General features: G+C 35.4%; 1 protein-coding gene across 1 annotated transcript; it reads right to left on the reverse strand.

Moving 5' to 3' along the window:
- Positions 1-16818: 16818 nt before the first annotated feature.
- Positions 16819-17561, reverse strand: LOC6555958 (probable serine hydrolase; the record flags this gene model as incomplete). The annotated part of the gene is given in 1 exon segment (XM_026983592.1): positions 16819-17561. A coding segment is annotated over 1 exon segment (743 nt), but the record flags the coding sequence as incomplete, so codon positions are not given.
- Between the last annotated feature and the right edge of the window lie 1226 nt (positions 17562-18787).

The following is an 18787-nucleotide window of genomic DNA, read 5'->3' on the forward strand; positions in this document are numbered from 1 at the left end:
GAACCAAGCTATTAATAACGAAATTAATAATAGACATAGGCAAAACGCTTTAAGAGTTTTCATAACCGGCCTGAACGGCCCAATATCAGCCACTCTATACTCCATGAATCCGACCGACTTGCCAAACGCAATGGCATTGGTCCAGGAGATGGAAAGCAACCAGATGAGAGCAAAATTTGCTCATAATTTCACTGGATTGAATCAGAGATATCATGATTCGAATTTTCAAAACAAACCCGGTCCCAATTACCGGTACAACCGTAATGATACAAACTTCAACAAAAACAATTTCCCACAACAAAATCAGAAACCGACCCAAGATTTTAACAAGAATCAATGGGGTCATCAATGGAGCCAGAATAATAACTGGAAGCCCAATAATAATCGCCAATATCCAACTCCAGAACCAATGGAGATTGACGAGTCCATCAAAACTCAACACCGACCGCCCGTCAGTTATAACCAAAACAATAATTTCGGACGTGACTACAACAACAGAAATTACAGACAATACCCAAATCATTACAATGAAGGAAATAGTTCCAACCGGTATAAACCACCGGTTGTAAACACCGAGAACCAAAAAAAATATCAACAAAACGGACCGTTAAAGAGAATTCCTACCGGTTTAATTAATCAACCGGAACCAAAGGCAATGAGAATAAATAATATCGAAGAAGAACATTTTTTAGACCAAAGCCAGGTGCAGGACTACCTTACTTAACAAGGGTAGATCAAAAGTCTAACAAAGAACTAAAAATAATAATTGATACTGGAGCCACAGCATGTTATATAAAAAAGGGAATCTACCCGAATAAATATGAATTACCAATACACAAAAGGGTGTCGATTATTAATGGTCACACCATTATTAAATATTTCCATAACATAGTTATATTTAACGTTAGACAGAGATTCTATGAAGTAGAGGGCTTAGAATCTGATTTATTAATAGGATGTAACCTCTTGAAAAGAATAGGTATTAAGATCGATATACAAAAGGGGATTATAAAATACAACGGAAAAGAGGAAAGATTACGTTTCGATGACGATAATGCATCGAATATAGCATTATTAACAAAAGAGAACAATATTCTCCCTTTGAGAGAATTTATCCTAAAAAAATATTACGAGAAACAGGAAGCACTTACAACAGAATCAATTATTGTAGAGGATAGTATAGATAGCTCGGGTTGTAGTTATCCTGAGCATACTGGCGTAGAAATATCCGCCACCAATAATAGTGTATCCAACTTGGGATTCAATAATCCCGAGAACGCCAGCGATGTTCCTTCCGCTAATCAAAAGTACACTAGTTTCGGATTACAAAGTCCGGAACACGCCGTCGATGATAATTCCGACAATTATCAAATTAATAATATTTATAATGTCCCTTCCAATCAAACTGAAAAATTGGAGCGAAAAATTATTGAAACAATACAAAACGAGCATACAGCAATCGATACCCTCATTCCATTCAGAACAGACGTGAGAGGGGAAATCAACACGATCCATGATAGACCGATATACATTAAACAATATCCTTATGCGCTATCAGTATCCAATTTCGTTAACAACGAAATTAAAAAAACGCTCGAAGCAAACGTTATTAGACCAAGCAAGAGTCCGTATAACTCACCAGCGTTAGTTGTACCGAAAAAAGGGTTCAACGAAGACGGTGGCCCTAAACACAGACTAGTATTTGAATTTAAAATTAAATGAAAATACGATACCAGATCGGTATCCTATGCAGGATCCATCGGTCATTCTGGCAAGCCTAGGCAAGGCAAAATATTTCTCTACACTGGATTTAGAATCACGATTACATCAAATACTCATGAAGGAATCCGATATCGAGAAAACCGCTTTTTCCATTAACAACGGAAAATACGAGTTCTTACGGCTACCTTTCGGGTTGACTAATGCTCCCCGAATTTTCCAAAGAGCCATGGATGATATTTTAAGAAATCAAATTGGTAAAATCTGGCACGTCTATAAATAAAGATTTATTGACAATTATAAAAATCTTACAAGAAGCCAATATGAAAATATCGTTGGAGAAATCCAAGTTCTTCAAATTGGAAACACCTTTTCTTGGCTATATTGTGTCACACAATGTGATAAAAACAGATCCAGAAAAGATAGCAACAATCCATAATTATCCCCTTCCAAGAAATGTTCGTGAGCTACGAAGCTTCCTAAGCCTGAACGGCCCAATATCAGCCACTCTATACTCCATGAATCCGACCGACTTGCCAAACGCATTGGCATTGGTCCAGGAGATGGAAAGCAACCAGATGAGAGCAAAATTTGCTCATAATTTCACTGGATTGAATCAGAGATATCATGATTCGAATTTTCAAAACAAACCCGGTCCCAATTACCGGTACAACAGTAATAATACAAACTTCAACAAAAACAATTTCCCACAAAAAAATCAGAAACCGACCCAAGACTTTAACAAGAATCAATGGGGTCATTAATGGAGCCAGAATAATAACTGGAAGCCCAATAATAATCGCCAATATCCAACTCCAGAACCAATGGAGATTGACGAGTCCATCAAAACTCAACACCGACCGCCCGTCAGTTATAACCAAAACAATAATTTCGGACGTGACTACAACAACAGAAATTACAGACAATACCCAAATCATTACAATCAAGAAAATAGTTCCAACCGGTATAAAAACCGGTTGTAAACACCGAGAACCAAAAAAAATATCAACAAAACGGACCGTTAAAGAGAATGCCTACCGGTTTAATTAATCAACCGGAACCAAAGGCAATGAGAATAAATAATATCGAAGAAGAACATTTTTTAGACCAAAGCCAGGTGCAGGACTACCTTACTTAACAAGGGTAGATCAAAAGTCTAACAAAGAACTAAAAATACTAATTGATACTGGAGCCACAGCATGTTATATAAAAAAGGGAATCTACCCGAATAAATATGAATTACCAATACACAAAAGGGTGTCGATTATTAATGGACACACCATTATTAAATATTACCATAACATAGTTATATTTAACGTTAGACAGAGATTCTATGAAGTAGAGGGCTTAGAATCTGATTTATTAATAGGATGTAACCTCTTGAAAAGAATAGGTATTAAGATCGATATACAAAAGGGGATTATAAAATACAACGGAAAAGAGGAAAGATTACGTTTCGATGACGATTCTTCCTTTTAGAGAATTTATTATAAAAAAATATTACGAGAAACAGGAAGCACTTACAACAGAATCAATTATTGTAGACGATAGTATAGACAGCTCGGGATGTAGTTATCATGAGCATACTGGCGTAGAAATATCCGCCACCAATAATAGTGTATCCAACTTGGGATTCAATAATCCCGAGAACTTTAGCGATGTTCCTTCCGCTAATCAAAAGTACACTAGTTTCGGATTACAAAGTCCGGAACACGCCGTCGATGATAATTACGACAATTATCAAATTAATAATAAAATAATGTCCCTTCCAATCAAACTGAAAAATTGGAGCGAAAGATTATTGAAACAATACATTCCATTCAGAACAGTCGTAAGAGGGGAAATCAACACGATCCATGATAGCAATATCCTTATGCGCTATCAGTATCCAATTTCGTTAACAACGAAATTAAAAAAATGCTCGAAGCAAACGTTATTAGACGAAGCAAGAGTCCGTATAACTCACCAACGTTAGTTGTACCGAAAAAAGGGTTCAACGAAGACGGTAGCCCTAAACACAGACTAGTATTTGGATTTCATAAATTAAATGAAAATACGATACAAGATCGGTATCCTATGCAGGATCCATCGGTCATTCTGGCAAGCCTGGGCAAGGCAAAATATTTCTCTACACTGGATTTAGAATCAGGATTCCATCAAATGCTGATGAAGGAATCCGATATCGAGAAAACCGCCTTTTCCATTAACAACGGAAAATACGAGTTCTTACGGCTACCTTTCGGGTTGACTAATGCTCCCCGAATTTTCCAAAGAGCCATGGATGATATTTTAAGAAATCAAATTGGTAAAATCTGTCACGTCTATATGGACGATATAATTGTTTTCTCAGAATCATTGACCCAGCACCATAAAGATTTATTGACAATTATAAAAATCTTACAAGAAGCCAATATGAAAATATCGTTGGAGAAATCCAAGTTCTTCAAATTGGAAACACCTTTTCTTGGCTATATTGTGTCACACAATGTGATAAAAACAGATCCAGAAAAGATAGCAACAATACATAATTATCCCCTTCCAAGAAATGTTCGTGAGCTACGAAGCTTCCTAAGCCTAACAGGTTACTATAGAAAATTTGTGAAAAATTACGCCCTAATTGCCAAACCTCTAACAAGGTACTTAAGTGGAGAAAATGGAAAGGTCACGAGACGAATGTCTCCCAAGATTTCCATCCAACTAAACACCGCAGCCATACAGGCTTTCAATGAACTAAAAGAAAATCTGATAGCCCAAGTAGAACTGGCACAACCAGACTACAACAAAAATTTTGTTTTAACTACAGATGCCTCAGACATAGCCATAGGTGCAGTTTTATCGCAGGACAATAAACCAATCACGTTTATATCCAAAACCCTAAATAAAACAGAGCAGTTATACGCGACAAACAAAAAAGAATTATTAGCGATCGTATCGGCCTTAAAGAATCTAAGGAATTATTTATATGGGGTAACTGGTATTGAAATACAGACTGACCATCAGTCATTATCGTTCTCGATATCAGACAAAAATCCGAATATAGAAATGAAACGATGGTATTCGTTCATACAAGGATTTACACCTAAAATAGTGTATAAACCAGGAACAACAAATGTTGTAGCCGATGCATTATCCAGGCTAAAGCTAAACAACCTCACTGAAAGTGACGAAGAAAACGTAGATGACTCAGATATTAATACCCAGCATTCAGCCGAAAGTAGTTTCGAGAATATAATTCAGGAAACCGGAAAGCCGTTGAACCAATTTCAACAACAATTGTTGTTAAAGTCTTCGACAAAGTTAGACACATAATCGAATATGATACACCAGAAAATCTTGTATCAATACTGAGACAGTATTTACCTCCCAATATTACAGTAGGAATACACTGTACTATAGAAGACCTATATCAAATTCAGGAATTTCTAAAAAATAACTTCAATAACAAATTTCTTTATACAAGAATATTTTTGCAGGATATTGAAAAAAACGAAGACAAGGCTTTAATAATAGTATTTAGTATTTTGTAGAGCTCATAGGGGACTTGACGAAAACTACAAACAAATAACCAGACTGTATTACTGGCCAAATTTATACATAAAGTTAAAGGAATATATTAAAAATTGCCAAATTTGCAACGAAAATAAATATAATAGACATCGGATCCAGGTCCCAATAGGGGAAGTTCCAATCACAACTTAAGAAGGAGAAAACCTACACATCGACATATACTACGCTCAAGAATTAACGTTTTTGACATGTATCGATGCGTATTCCAATTTCCTAGTAGTAAAGGAAATTCAAAACAAATTAAATATCGAAAACAAAGTAATGGAATTGCTACAGCAGTTCCCAATGGCCAAAATAATTATGCTAGACAATGAACCTAGTTGATGACTTCATCAAAATACAAAATAAAATCAATGCCCTAATAGAAAATAATAATAAACAGTTTATTATCAACTCCAAATTGTTTAAAGAAATAGAATCCCTTTCGGATGAATTTAAACATGTATTTATCGATCAAGATTTACCATTGCGAAAACATCGCCTAAGACTTTTAACATTTGATTTGCAAAATTTAATCGATACTATCACATTGGCGAAAATTTATGTCTTTAATACTAATATTTTAAACAATGAAGACATAAAAGAAATACAAAATCACGAACAAAGACCGGTACTCATTGCAGACCTAATGGATATATCAGTATTCAAAATTGCACTACACAAAGAACTCTTAATAATTTATATAAAATACCCTATAAATGGATCATTTCTAATAACATTTAATAGTACAACCACAATTAACAACATTTCATATACCAATTCAGAAAGTAAAATCCTCGATTACATAACTACAAACCATTTTACAAGTTATGAAATATCCGATTACATTTTGTCAAATAACTCGGAATTCTCTCTAGACAATGTAAACATTCTAAACCCTTTCATTCAAATTAATAAGACCAAGATATCACTTTCCCTTATATTATTAATTGTAATTGTTTTATACATCATTTTTGTAATCATATATCTAAGTTTCAAATACAAAAAATTTATATTTGTAACCAAAAAACCACGGCCAGAACGCGGAAACAGCTTGAATCAAACAGAATTTTTAGCAGAGTTACGGGATCACCTACATATATTTCAGAATGAATCGGGACGATCCATTTTAGAAGGCGGAGAGTTTTATAACCCCTAATACAGTGACCCGCATTGGAAGCATAAACACTTTCGTCCAAAACAAGTCCGTTCATTTGTTGCCTTTGTATCTAGCAATTGGCTTTTACCGTAGCCTTCAAATCAATTCACACAGCTTTGACTTTTATCGTTGCCCTTCAGCTGGACCACCAGCGAACATAGACATAAACAGAAGCTTCCGCTTCTACTGCGCATTAGTGTAGCACCAGTTTCATACACAAAACAATCGAATGTCATCACAAGTCGAAATGAGCCTAGCTCAATTCAATTGCAAAAGAAAAAATAAAGTAAACACTATCTGGCCGAGGTTCGTTGGAAGAAATCTGGATCCGCTAGATCCAGTTAATTCGACACCGTGAAGATCAACGGTTGTGCAAATTGCATTAAATTCCAACTAGCATAAGCTAGCGCGTAGTCAATCTCAATGTATTTCATAATATTCAATAAATAATACAAAAACTAAAAAATATATTTTTTTAAATTAATTCCTAAGAGAATTCATAATTTGCATCTTCCAGAGATATAGTCGCAGCGCAAGTTTATTTCCAAATAACGCGGCCACACTATTATAACCAAGTTAATAGGAAGCTGACTTTGTTGACCAATAAAACCATTATGACATATGGACGGAACCAAGCTATTATTAACGAAATTAATAATAGACATAGGCAAAACGCTTTAAGAGTTTTCATAACCGGCCTGAACGGCCCAATATCAGCCACTCTATACTCCATGAATCCGACCGACTTGCCAAACGCAATGGCATTGGTCCAGGAGATGGAAAGCAACCAGATGACAGCAAAATTTGCTCATAATTTCACTGGATTGAATCAGAGATATCATGATTCGAATTTTCAAAGCAAACCCGGTCCCAATTACCGGTACAACCGTAATGATACAAACTTCAACAAAAACAATTTCCCACAACAAAATCAGAAACCGACCCAAGATTTTAACAAGAATCAATGGGGTCATCAATGGAGCCAGAATAATAACTGGAAGCCCAATAATAATCGCCAATATCCAACTCCAGAACCAATGGAGATTGACGAGTCCATCAAAACTCAACACCGACCGCCCGTCAGTTATAACCAAAACAATAATTTCGGACGTGACTACAACAACAGAAATTACAGACAATACCCAAATCATTACAATCAAGGAAATAGTTCCAACCGGTATAAACCACCGGTTGTAAACACCGAGAGCCTACCGGTTTAATTAATCAACCGGAACCAAAGGCAATGAGAATAAATAATATCGAAGAAGAACATTTTTTAGACCAAAGCCAGGTGCTCAACGAAGACGGTAGCCCTAAACACAGACTAGTATTTGGATTTCAAAAATTAAATGAAAATACGATACAAGATCGGTATCCTATGCAGGATCCATCGGTCATTCTGGCAAGCCTGGGCAAGGCAAAATATTTCTCTACACTGAATTTAGAATCAGGATTCCATCAAATGCTGATGAAGGAATCCGATATCGAGAAAACCGCCTTTTCCATTAACAACGGAAAATACGAGTTCTTACGGCTACCTTTCGGGTTGACTAATGCTCCCCGAATTTTCCAAAGAGCCATGGATGATATTTTAAGAAATCAAATTGGTAAAATCTGTCACGTCTATATGGACGATATAATTGTTTTCTCAGAATCATTGACCCAGCACCATAAAGATTTATTGACAATTATAAAAATCTTACAAGAAGCCAATATGAAAATATCGTTGGAGAAATCCAAGTTCTTCAAATTGGAAACACCTTTTCTTGGCTATATTGTGTCACACAATGTGATAAAAACAGATCCAGAAAAGATAGCAACAATCCATAATTATCCCCTTCCAAGAAATGTTCGTGAGCTACGAAGCTTCCTAAGCCTAACAGGTTACTATAGAAAATTTGTGAAAAATTACGCCCTAATTGCCAAACCTCTAACAAGGTACTTAAGTGGAGAAAATGGAAAGGTCACGAGACGAATGTCTCCCAAGATTTCCATCCAACTAAACACCGCAGCCATACAGGCTTTCAATGAACTAAAAGAAAATCTGATAGCCCAAGTAGAACTGGCACAACCAGACTACAACAAAAATTTTGTTTTAACTACAGATGCCTCAGACATAGCCATAGGTGCAGTTTTATCGCAGGACAATAAACCAATCACGTTTATATCCAAAACCCTAAATAAAACAGAGCAGTTATACGCGACAAACAAAAAAGAATTATTAGCGATCGTATCGGCCTTAAAGAATCTAAGGAATTATTTATATGGGGTAACTGGTATTGAAATACAGACTGACCATCAGTCATTATCGTTCTCGATATCAGACAAAAATCCGAATATAGAAATGAAACGATGGTATTCGTTCATACAAGGATTTACACCTAAAATAGTGTATAAACCAGGAACAACAAATGTTGTAGCCGATGCATTATCCAGGCTAAAGCTAAACAACCTCACTGAAAGTGACGAAGAAAACGTAGATGACTCAGATATTAATACCCAGCATTCAACCGAAAGTAGTTTCGAGAATATAATTCAGGAAACCGGAAAGCCGTTGAACCAATTTCAACAACAATTGTTGTTAACCACAGGTAGGCTCACGGTACACGAACGCCTAACAGTCTTCGACAAAGTTAGACACATAATCGAATATGATACACCAGAAAATCTTGTATCAATACTGAGACAGTATTTACCTCCCAATATTACAGTAGGAATACACTGTACTATAGAAGACCTATATCAAATTCAGGAATTTCTAAAAAATAACTTCAATAACAAATTTCTTTATACAAGAATATTTTTGCAGGATATTGAAAAAAACGAAGACAAGGCTTTAATAATAGTATTTAGTATTTTGTAGAGCTCATAGGGGACTTGACGAAAACTACAAACAAATAACCAGACTGTATTACTGGCCAAATTTATACATAAAGTTAAAGGAATATATTAAAAATTGCCAAATTTGCAACGAAAATAAATATAATAGACATCGGATCCAGGTCCCAATAGGGGAAGTTCCAATCACAACTTAAGAAGGAGAAAACCTACACATCGACATATACTACGCTCAAGAATTAACGTTTTTGACATGTATCGATGCGTATTCCAATTTCCTAGTAGTAAAGGAAATTCAAAACAAATTAAATATCGAAAACAAAGTAATGGAATTGCTACAGCAGTTCCCAATGGCCAAAATAATTATGCTAGACAATGAACCTAGTTGATGACTTCATCAAAATACAAAATAAAATCAATGCCCTAATAGAAAATAATAATAAACAGTTTATTATCAACTCCAAATTGTTTAAAGAAATAGAATCCCTTTCGGATGAATTTAAACATGTATTTATCGATCAAGATTTACCATTGCGAAAACATCGCCTAAGACTTTTAACATTTGATTTGCAAAATTTAATCGATACTATCACATTGGCGAAAATTTATGTCTTTAATACTAATATTTTAAACAATGAAGACATAAAAGAAATACAAAATCACGAACAAAGACCGGTACTCATTGCAGACCTAATGGATATATCAGTATTCAAAATTGCACTACACAAAGAACTCTTAATAATTTATATAAAATACCCTATAAATGGATCATTTCTAATAACATTTAATAGTACAACCACAATTAACAACATTTCATATACCAATTCAGAAAGTAAAATCCTCGATTACATAACTACAAACCATTTTACAAGTTATGAAATATCCGATTACATTTTGTCAAATAACTCGGAATTCTCTCTAGACAATGTAAACATTCTAAACCCTTTCATTCAAATTAATAAGACCAAGATATCACTTTCCCTTATATTATTAATTGTAATTGTTTTATACATCATTTTTGTAATCATATATCTAAGTTTCAAATACAAAAAATTTATATTTGTAACCAAAAAACCACGGCCAGAACGCGAAAACAGCTTGAATCAAACAGAATTTTTAGCAGAGTTACGGGATCACCTACATATATTTCAGAATGAATCGGGACGATCCATTTTAGAAGGCGGAGAGTTTTATAACCCCTAATACAGTGACCCGCATTGGAAGCATAAACACTTTCGTCCAAAACAAGTCCGTTCATTTGTTGCCTTTGTATCTAGCAATTGGCTTTTACCGTAGCCTTCAAATCAATTCACACAGCTTTGACTTTTATCGTTGCCCTTCAGCTGGACCACCAGCGAACATAGACATAAACAGAAGCTTCCGCTTCTACTGCGCATTAGTGTAGCACCAGTTTCATACACAAAACAATCGAATGTCATCACAAGTCGAAATGAGCCTAGCTCAATTCAATTGCAAAAGAAAAAATAAACTAAACACTATCTGGCCGAGGTTCGTTGGAAGAAATCTGGATCCGCTAGATCCAGTTAATTCGACACCGTGAAGATCAACGGTTGTGCAAATTGCATTAAATTCCAACTAGCATAAGCTAGCGCGTAGTCAATCTCAATGTATTTCATAATATTCAATAAATAATACAAAAACTAAAAAATATATTTTTTTAAATTAATTCCTAAGAGAATTCATAATTTGCATCTTCCAGAGATATAGTCGCAGCGCAAGTTTATTTCCAAATAACGCGGCCACACTATTATAACCAAGTTAATAGGAAGCTGACTTTGTTGACCAATAAAACCATTATGACATATGGACGGAACCAAGCTATTAATAACGAAATTAATAATAGACATAGGCAAAAAGCTTGAAGAGTTTTCATAACCGGCCTGAACGGCACAATATCAGCCACTCTATACTCCATGAATCCGACCGACTTGCCAAACGCAATGGCATTGGTCCAGGAGATGGAAAGCAACCAGATGACAGCAAAATTTGCTCATAATTTCACTGGATTGAATCAGAGATATCATGATTCGAATTTTCAAAACAAACCCGGTCCCAATTACCGGTACAACCGTAATGATACAAACTTCAACAAAAACAATTTCCCACAACAAAATCAGAAACCGACCCAAGATTTTAACAAGAATCAATGGGGTCATCAATGGAGCCAGAATAATAACTGGAAGCCCAATAATAATCGCCAATATCCAACTCCAGAACCAATGGAGATTGACGAGTCCATCAAAACTCAACACCGACCGCCCGTCAGTTATAACCAAAACAATAATTTCGGACGTGACTACAACAACAGAAATTACAGACAATACCCAAATCATTACAATCAAGGAAATAGTTCCAACCGGTATAAACCACCGGTTGTAAACACCGAGAGCCTACCGGTTTAATTAATCAACCGGAACCAAAGGCAATGAGAATAAATAATATCGAAGAAGAACATTTTTAGACCAAAGCCAGGTGCAGGACTACCTTACTTAACAAGGGTAGATCAAAAGTCTAACAAAGAACTAAAAATACTAATTGATACTGGAGCCACAGCATGTTATATAAAAAAGGGAATCTACCCGAATAAATATGAATTACCAATACACAAAAGGGTGTCGATTATTAATGGTCACACCATTATTAAATATTACCATAACATAGTTATATTTAACGTTAGACAGAGATTCTATGAAGTAGAGGGCTTAGAATCTGATTTATTAATAGGATGTAACCTCTTGAAAAGAATAGGTATTAAGATCGATATATTATAAAATTATAATTTATTATAAATTATAAAATACAACGGAAAAGAGGAAAGATTACGTTTCGATGACGATAATGCATCGAATATAGCATTATTAACAAAAGAGAACAATATTCTCCCTTTGAGAGAATTTATCCTAAAAAAATATTACGAGAAACAGGAAGCACTTACAACAGAATCAATTATTGTAGAGGATAGTATAGATAGCTCGGGTTGTAGTTATCCTGAGCATACTGGCGTAGAAATATCCGCCACCAATAATAGTGTATCCAACTTGGGATTCAATAATCCCGAGAACGCCAGCGATGTTCCTTCCGCTAATCAAAAGTACACTAGTTTCGGATTACAAAGTCCGGAACACGCCGTCGATGATAATTCCGACAATTATCAAATTAATAATATTTATAATGTCCCTTCCAATCAAACTGAAAAATTGGAGCGAAAAATTATTGAAACAATACAAAACGAGCATACAGCAATCGATACCCTCATTCCATTCAGAACAGACGTGAGAGGGGAAATCAACACGATCCATGATAGACCGATATACATTAAACAATATCCTTATGCGCTATCAGTATCCAATTTCGTTAACAACGAAATTAAAAAAACGCTCGAAGCAAACGTTATTAGACCAAGCAAGAGTCCGTATAACTCACCAGCGTTAGTTGTACCGAAAAAAGGGTTCAACGAAAACGGTGGCCCTAAACACAGACTAGTATTTGAATTTAAAATTAAATGAAAATACGATACCAGATCGGTATCCTATGCAGGATCCATCGGTCATTCTGGCAAGCCTAGGCAAGGCAAAATATTTCTCTACACTGGATTTAGAATCACGATTACATCAAATACTCATGAAGGAATCCGATATCGAGAAAACCGCTTTTTCCATTAACAACGGAAAATACGAGTTCTTACGGCTACCTTTCGGGTTGACTAATGCTCCCCGAATTTTCCAAAGAGCCATGGATGATATTTTAAGAAATCAAATTGGTAAAATCTGGCACGTCTATATGGACGATATAATTGTTTTCTCAGAATCATTGTCCCAGCACCATAAAGATTTATTGACAATTATAAAAATCTTACAAGAAGCCAATATGAAAATATCGTTGGAGAAATCCAAGTTCTTCAAATTGGAAACACCTTTTCTTGGCTATATTGTGTCACACAATGTGATAAAAACAGATCCAGAAAAGATAGCAACAGTCCATAATTATCCCCTTCCAAGAAATGTTCGTGAGCTACGAAGCTTCCTAAGCCTAACAGGCTACTATAGAAAATTTGTGAAAAATTACGCCCTAATTGCCAAACCTCTAACAAGGTACTTAAGTGGAGAAAATGGAAAGGTCACGAGACGAATGTCTCCCAAGATTTCCATCCAACTAAACACCGCAGCCATACAGGCTACAGGCTTTCAATGAACTAAAACAAAATCTGATAGCCCAAGCAGAACTGGCAAAACCAGACTACAACAATCATTTTGTTTTAACTACAGATGCCTCTGACATAGCCATAGGTGCAGTTTTATCGCAGGACAACCAATCACGTTTATATCCAAAACCCTAAATAAAACAGAGCAGTTATACGCGACAAACAAAAAAGAATTATTAGCGATCGTATCGGCCTTAAAAAATCTAAGGAATTATTTATATGGGGTAACTGGTATTGAAATACAGACTGACCATCAGTCATTATCGTTCTCGATATCAGACAAAAATCCGAATATAGAAATGAAACGATGGTATTCGTTCATACAAGGATTTACACCTAAAATAGTGTATAAACCAGGAACAACAAATGTTGTAGCCGATGCATTATCCAGGCTAAAGCTAAACAACCTCACTGAAAGTGACGAAGAAAACGTAGATGACTCAGATATTAATACCCAGCATTCAGCCGAAAGTAGTTTCGAGAATATAATTCAGGAAACCGGAAAGCCGTTGAACCAATTTCAACAACAATTGTTTTTAACCACAGGTAGGCTCACGGTACACGAACGCCTAACAGTCTTCGACAAAGTTAGACACATAATCGAATATGATACACCAGAAAATCTTGTATCAATACTGAGACAGTATTTACCTCCCAATATTACAGTAGGAATACACTGTACTATAGAAGACCTATATCAAATTCAGGAATTTCTAAAAAATAACTTCAATAACAAATTTCTTTATACAAGAATATTTTTGCAGGATATTGAAAAAAACGAAGACAAGGCTTTAATAATAGTATTTAGTATTTTGTAGAGCTCATAGGGACTGTATTACTGGCCAAATTTATACATAAAGTTAAAGGAATATATTAAAAATTGCCTAATTTGCAACGAAAATAAATATAATAGACATCGGATCCAGATCCCAATAGGGGAAGTTCCAATCCCAACATAAGAAGGAGAAAACCTACACATCGACATATACTACGCTCAAGAATTAACGTTTTTGACATGTATCGATGCGTATTCCAATTTCCTAGTAGTAAAGGAAATTCAAAACAAATTAAATATCGAAAACAAAGTAATGGAATTGCTACAGCAGTTACCAATGGCCAAAATAATTATGCTAGACAATGAACCTAGCTGATGACTTCATCAAAATACAAAATAAAATCAATGACCTACTAGAAAATAATAATAAACAGTTTATTATCAACTCCAAATTGTTTAAAGAAATAGAATCCCTTTCGGATGAATTTAAACATGTATTTATCGATCAAGATTTACCATTACGAAAACATCGCCTAAGACTTTTAACATTTGATTTGCAAAATTTAATCGATACTATCACATTGGCGAAAATTTATGTCTTTAATACTAATATTTTAAACAATGAAGACATAAAAGAAATACTAAATCACGAACAAAGACCGGTAATCCTTGCAGACCTAATGGATATATCAGTATTCAAAATTGCACTACACTAAGAACTCCTAATAATTTATATAAAATACCCTATAATTGATAACAGGTGCGATATATATTATGCTAAAGCCATCTCCCAAAGCGATGGAAAACTAATAATAAGCAATCAAGTCGCAAAATGCGACGATACGTATTATGAAATGACTACATTTAAGACCGAACTCTTTAACAATTACGGTATAATAAATCAGAAAAAACCTGTTTTACCAAGTTATTAAATGGAGAGAAATCGACTTGTAAGAAAATAAGAGAAAAAAATAAGAAATTAGATATCATCCAAGACGGTGCCATTTTTCTTAGTGGATACAATATAGTTAACAACTCCTATTTAAATGGATCATTTCTAATAACATTTAATAGTACAACCACAATTAACAACATTTCATATACCAATTCAGAAAGTAAAATCCTCGATTACATAACTACAAACCATTTTACAAGCTATGAAATATTCGATTACATTTTGTCAAATAACTCGGAATTCTCTCTAGACAATGTAAACATTCTAAACCCTTTCATTCAAATTAATAACACCAAGATATCACTTTCCCTTATATTATTAATTGTAATTGTTTTATACATCATTTTTGTAATCATATATCTAAGTTTCAAATACAAAAAATTTATATTTGTAACCAAAAAACCACGGCCAGAACGCGAAAACAGCTTGAATCAAACAGAATTTTTAGCAGAGTTACGGGATCACCTACATATATTTCAGAATGAATCGGGACGATCCATTTTAGAAGGCGGAGAGTTTTATAACCCCTAATACAGTGACCCGCATTGGAAGCATAAACACTTTCGTCCAAAACAAGTCCGTTCATTTGTTGCCTTTGTATCTAGCAATTGGCTTTTGCCTTAGCCTTCAAATCAATTCACACAGCTTTGACTTTTATCGTTGCCCATGCCCTTCAGCTGGACCACCAGCGAACATAGACATAAACAGAAGCTTCCGCTTCTACTGCGCATTAGTGCAGCACCAGTTTCATACGAACAGTTTCAAACAATCGAATGTCATCACAAGTCGAAATCAGCCAGCTCAATTCAATTGCAAAAGAAAAAATAAAGTAAACACTATCTGGCCGAGGTTCGTTGGAAGATATCTGGATGTTGTTATATTTTTTCCCTTATATCTTGTAATTTTCTATAGGTTTTCCAAAATACTTTTTGCCACGCCCACAAACCTCCCAAAACGCTCACGCCCACACTTAAAATATGTTTTGCCACGCCCGCTCTACCGCTCACATACAGCAATCTGTCACGCCTACACATTTAAAAAAATGTTAAATTTTTATTCTTTATTTTATATTTTTATACCCGTTACTCGAAGGGTAAACGGGTAAACTAGATTCGTTTTAAAGTATGTAAGAGCAGAAGGAAACGTTTCGAAACATATATTCTTGATCACGATCAATAACAGAGCCGATCTGACATGTCCGTCTATCTGTATGAACGCTTTGGGGTGTTAAATTTTTTTTACTTTTTTAGGGCAAGGTGATCACTATGCGGGAAAGTTCAAAATTTGCAACCGGACGAAAATTGGTGATGCTCCTAGCTCATAATCGCAACATGAAGAAGTAGGCAAAAGTGAAACCGTTGCGAATGGGACCTAAAAATAGGAATAAGAAGATATATCTGGGTTTCAGAGGGGCAGAACCGCCTTCCAGTGGACCCGGGATAGCCTCTGTTGTAGCCGGGATGGTTTCTTTTTGTGATGGTTCCTATCCCAACCTAGAAGGCTAAATCCAATCCTGCAACAAATCCAAGCCAAGAATAGCAGATGCGGCAATATTCATTTAAGATTTACCAAATACATATATTTATTAGCCCACTTACATACATTTATTTAAACTCGTAGAACTCAAAGTGCGGATTGTTTCGGCGTAAGATGGCAATTGCCTTTTCGGTATCAGCTCCCAGAAATGGAGAATTTGACCCTTTTATGATCAGGTAGGGTTTTCTCCGGATAAGCTTCACCAGCCCCTCAGGAACTTCAGATTGCATTAGCATTTGTTTATACTCGGCCATCTCTGGAGAAGTAGAATCTATCTATCTATCTATCTATCTCAACACCTGCCGGTGAAGCAGGTGTTTGGCATACTCTGGGGTCACCGAGTTGTAACTTCCTTTGGCCAAAACCTTGGTCAGCTCTGCGAGGGTGTAGAAGGGAGGCTCGTGCATGTTACCCTTCTCCTGACGGTCCTCTTCCACCAGGTGCTTTTCCATGCTGTTGGCCAAATTTTGCAGAACCGTTTTGGAGACCGGTTCCCACGGCATTAATATATCCAGGGAAATGACCATGTCCACTGTATGTGGTGCCAATGCCGTGTAAATAAAGCTTAAGATGCCACCCAATGAGTGACCCATTAACGAGACCTTCGACCAGCCGTACTCCTTCATCACTCGAGGGATGACATACATGTAATCGTAGACGGCGTAGCGCATTCCCTGTTGAAGGTGAGCGGATCTTCCATGTCCGGGAAGATCGATGCAGACCACTCCGATGTAGTTGGGCAGCAGGGGTATCAACCGATCGAAGGTTCCCAGATTGTCGAGCCATCCGTGAATCGCCGGGATCGGTCGTTCTCGTTCAATCGGTAAGTTAAATTTAACGAGTTATTTATTGTTCATATTTATTTATTTATTTTATTTATTTATATTGTTATTTATTCAATGTGCCAGTGCTAAATTAATCTCGAAATTCTGTAATATATCTGTATGTGTGTGTAATTATTTATCTATTTCTTTATTTATTCTTTATTATGCTCCGCAATATGCCATAAAAACACAAACAAAAATAACAAGGAAATACGACAAAAAATAACACAATAATCGATTTAATACAATTAAAACTTAACTAACCAAAAAAAAAAAAAAAAAAAGGTTGGAGTCAAAGAAACAAATATCTAAATTATACTATACAACAAATAAAAGGCTACAACGCAATTAACCGTTTCGTATACAAACTTAGTCCAACGCTGAAATCAACGTTTTTTCCAAATAAAAAAATCGATTTAAGAATCGAGACTGATTTTTGTTCTCTATTGTTTGATGCTCAGCTTAAGATTGAAAATTAAATGTGAGTGAAATTGAGGAGAAGCCTCTTTGCTTACGAAATATGTTAATGTATTTTGGGAGAGCATTGCTCTTGGATGCTTAAGTTAAAGAGAATCTGTATTGGGAGAGCATTGCTCTTGGATTCTTAAGTTGAGGAGAACCCTCAGAGAGAGCATGCAAAACTGCTTAGGTTAGGCTTTCGGATTTGTTTACATGAATGGCTAAGTGCTGTTGCCAAAGAATTTGTTTATCGTTGCCAGAAAATTTGTTTATCAAAACGCATACTGAGCATATGGCATACAGTACGGGAACCAATTAAAGTTCTTTATTGTTCATGGAATTAATGAAATTGACCGGATTGGGTGGCGCAAATACATCACTACCCTTCCCTTAAAGAGAAGCCTATACTTGGCCTCGGAGTGATGGATATAGTACGGGTAAAGGAGCTTCTTCCATTTCTATTTGTTGTGGTATGTTTGGATTTTTTCTTAATTCTAATTTTGCGTACAACATCATAAATGGGTTAAACGATACGTATCTTAAATATAAGTACAATAAAATAAGTGTAATGATGACAATAGTCATTAATATGTAAAGTGTAACGTTGTTTTGTGAAATTTGTGAAGTTATCAATGTCGTTGTGTTTTACAGTTTTTATTTTTGTTATGGTAAGTGGTGTGTAAGAGATTTAACAGATATTCACTTAAAATTATACTATTGATTTCTATTTTACGTTGTTTCCTTCCATTTTTAT

Source organism: Drosophila erecta, unplaced genomic scaffold (genome assembly GCF_003286155.1).
Source record: "Drosophila erecta strain 14021-0224.00,06,07 unplaced genomic scaffold, DereRS2 tig00000495-arrow-arrow-pilon, whole genome shotgun sequence".
In the NCBI taxonomy this organism is placed as follows: Eukaryota; Metazoa; Arthropoda; class Insecta; order Diptera; family Drosophilidae; genus Drosophila; species Drosophila erecta.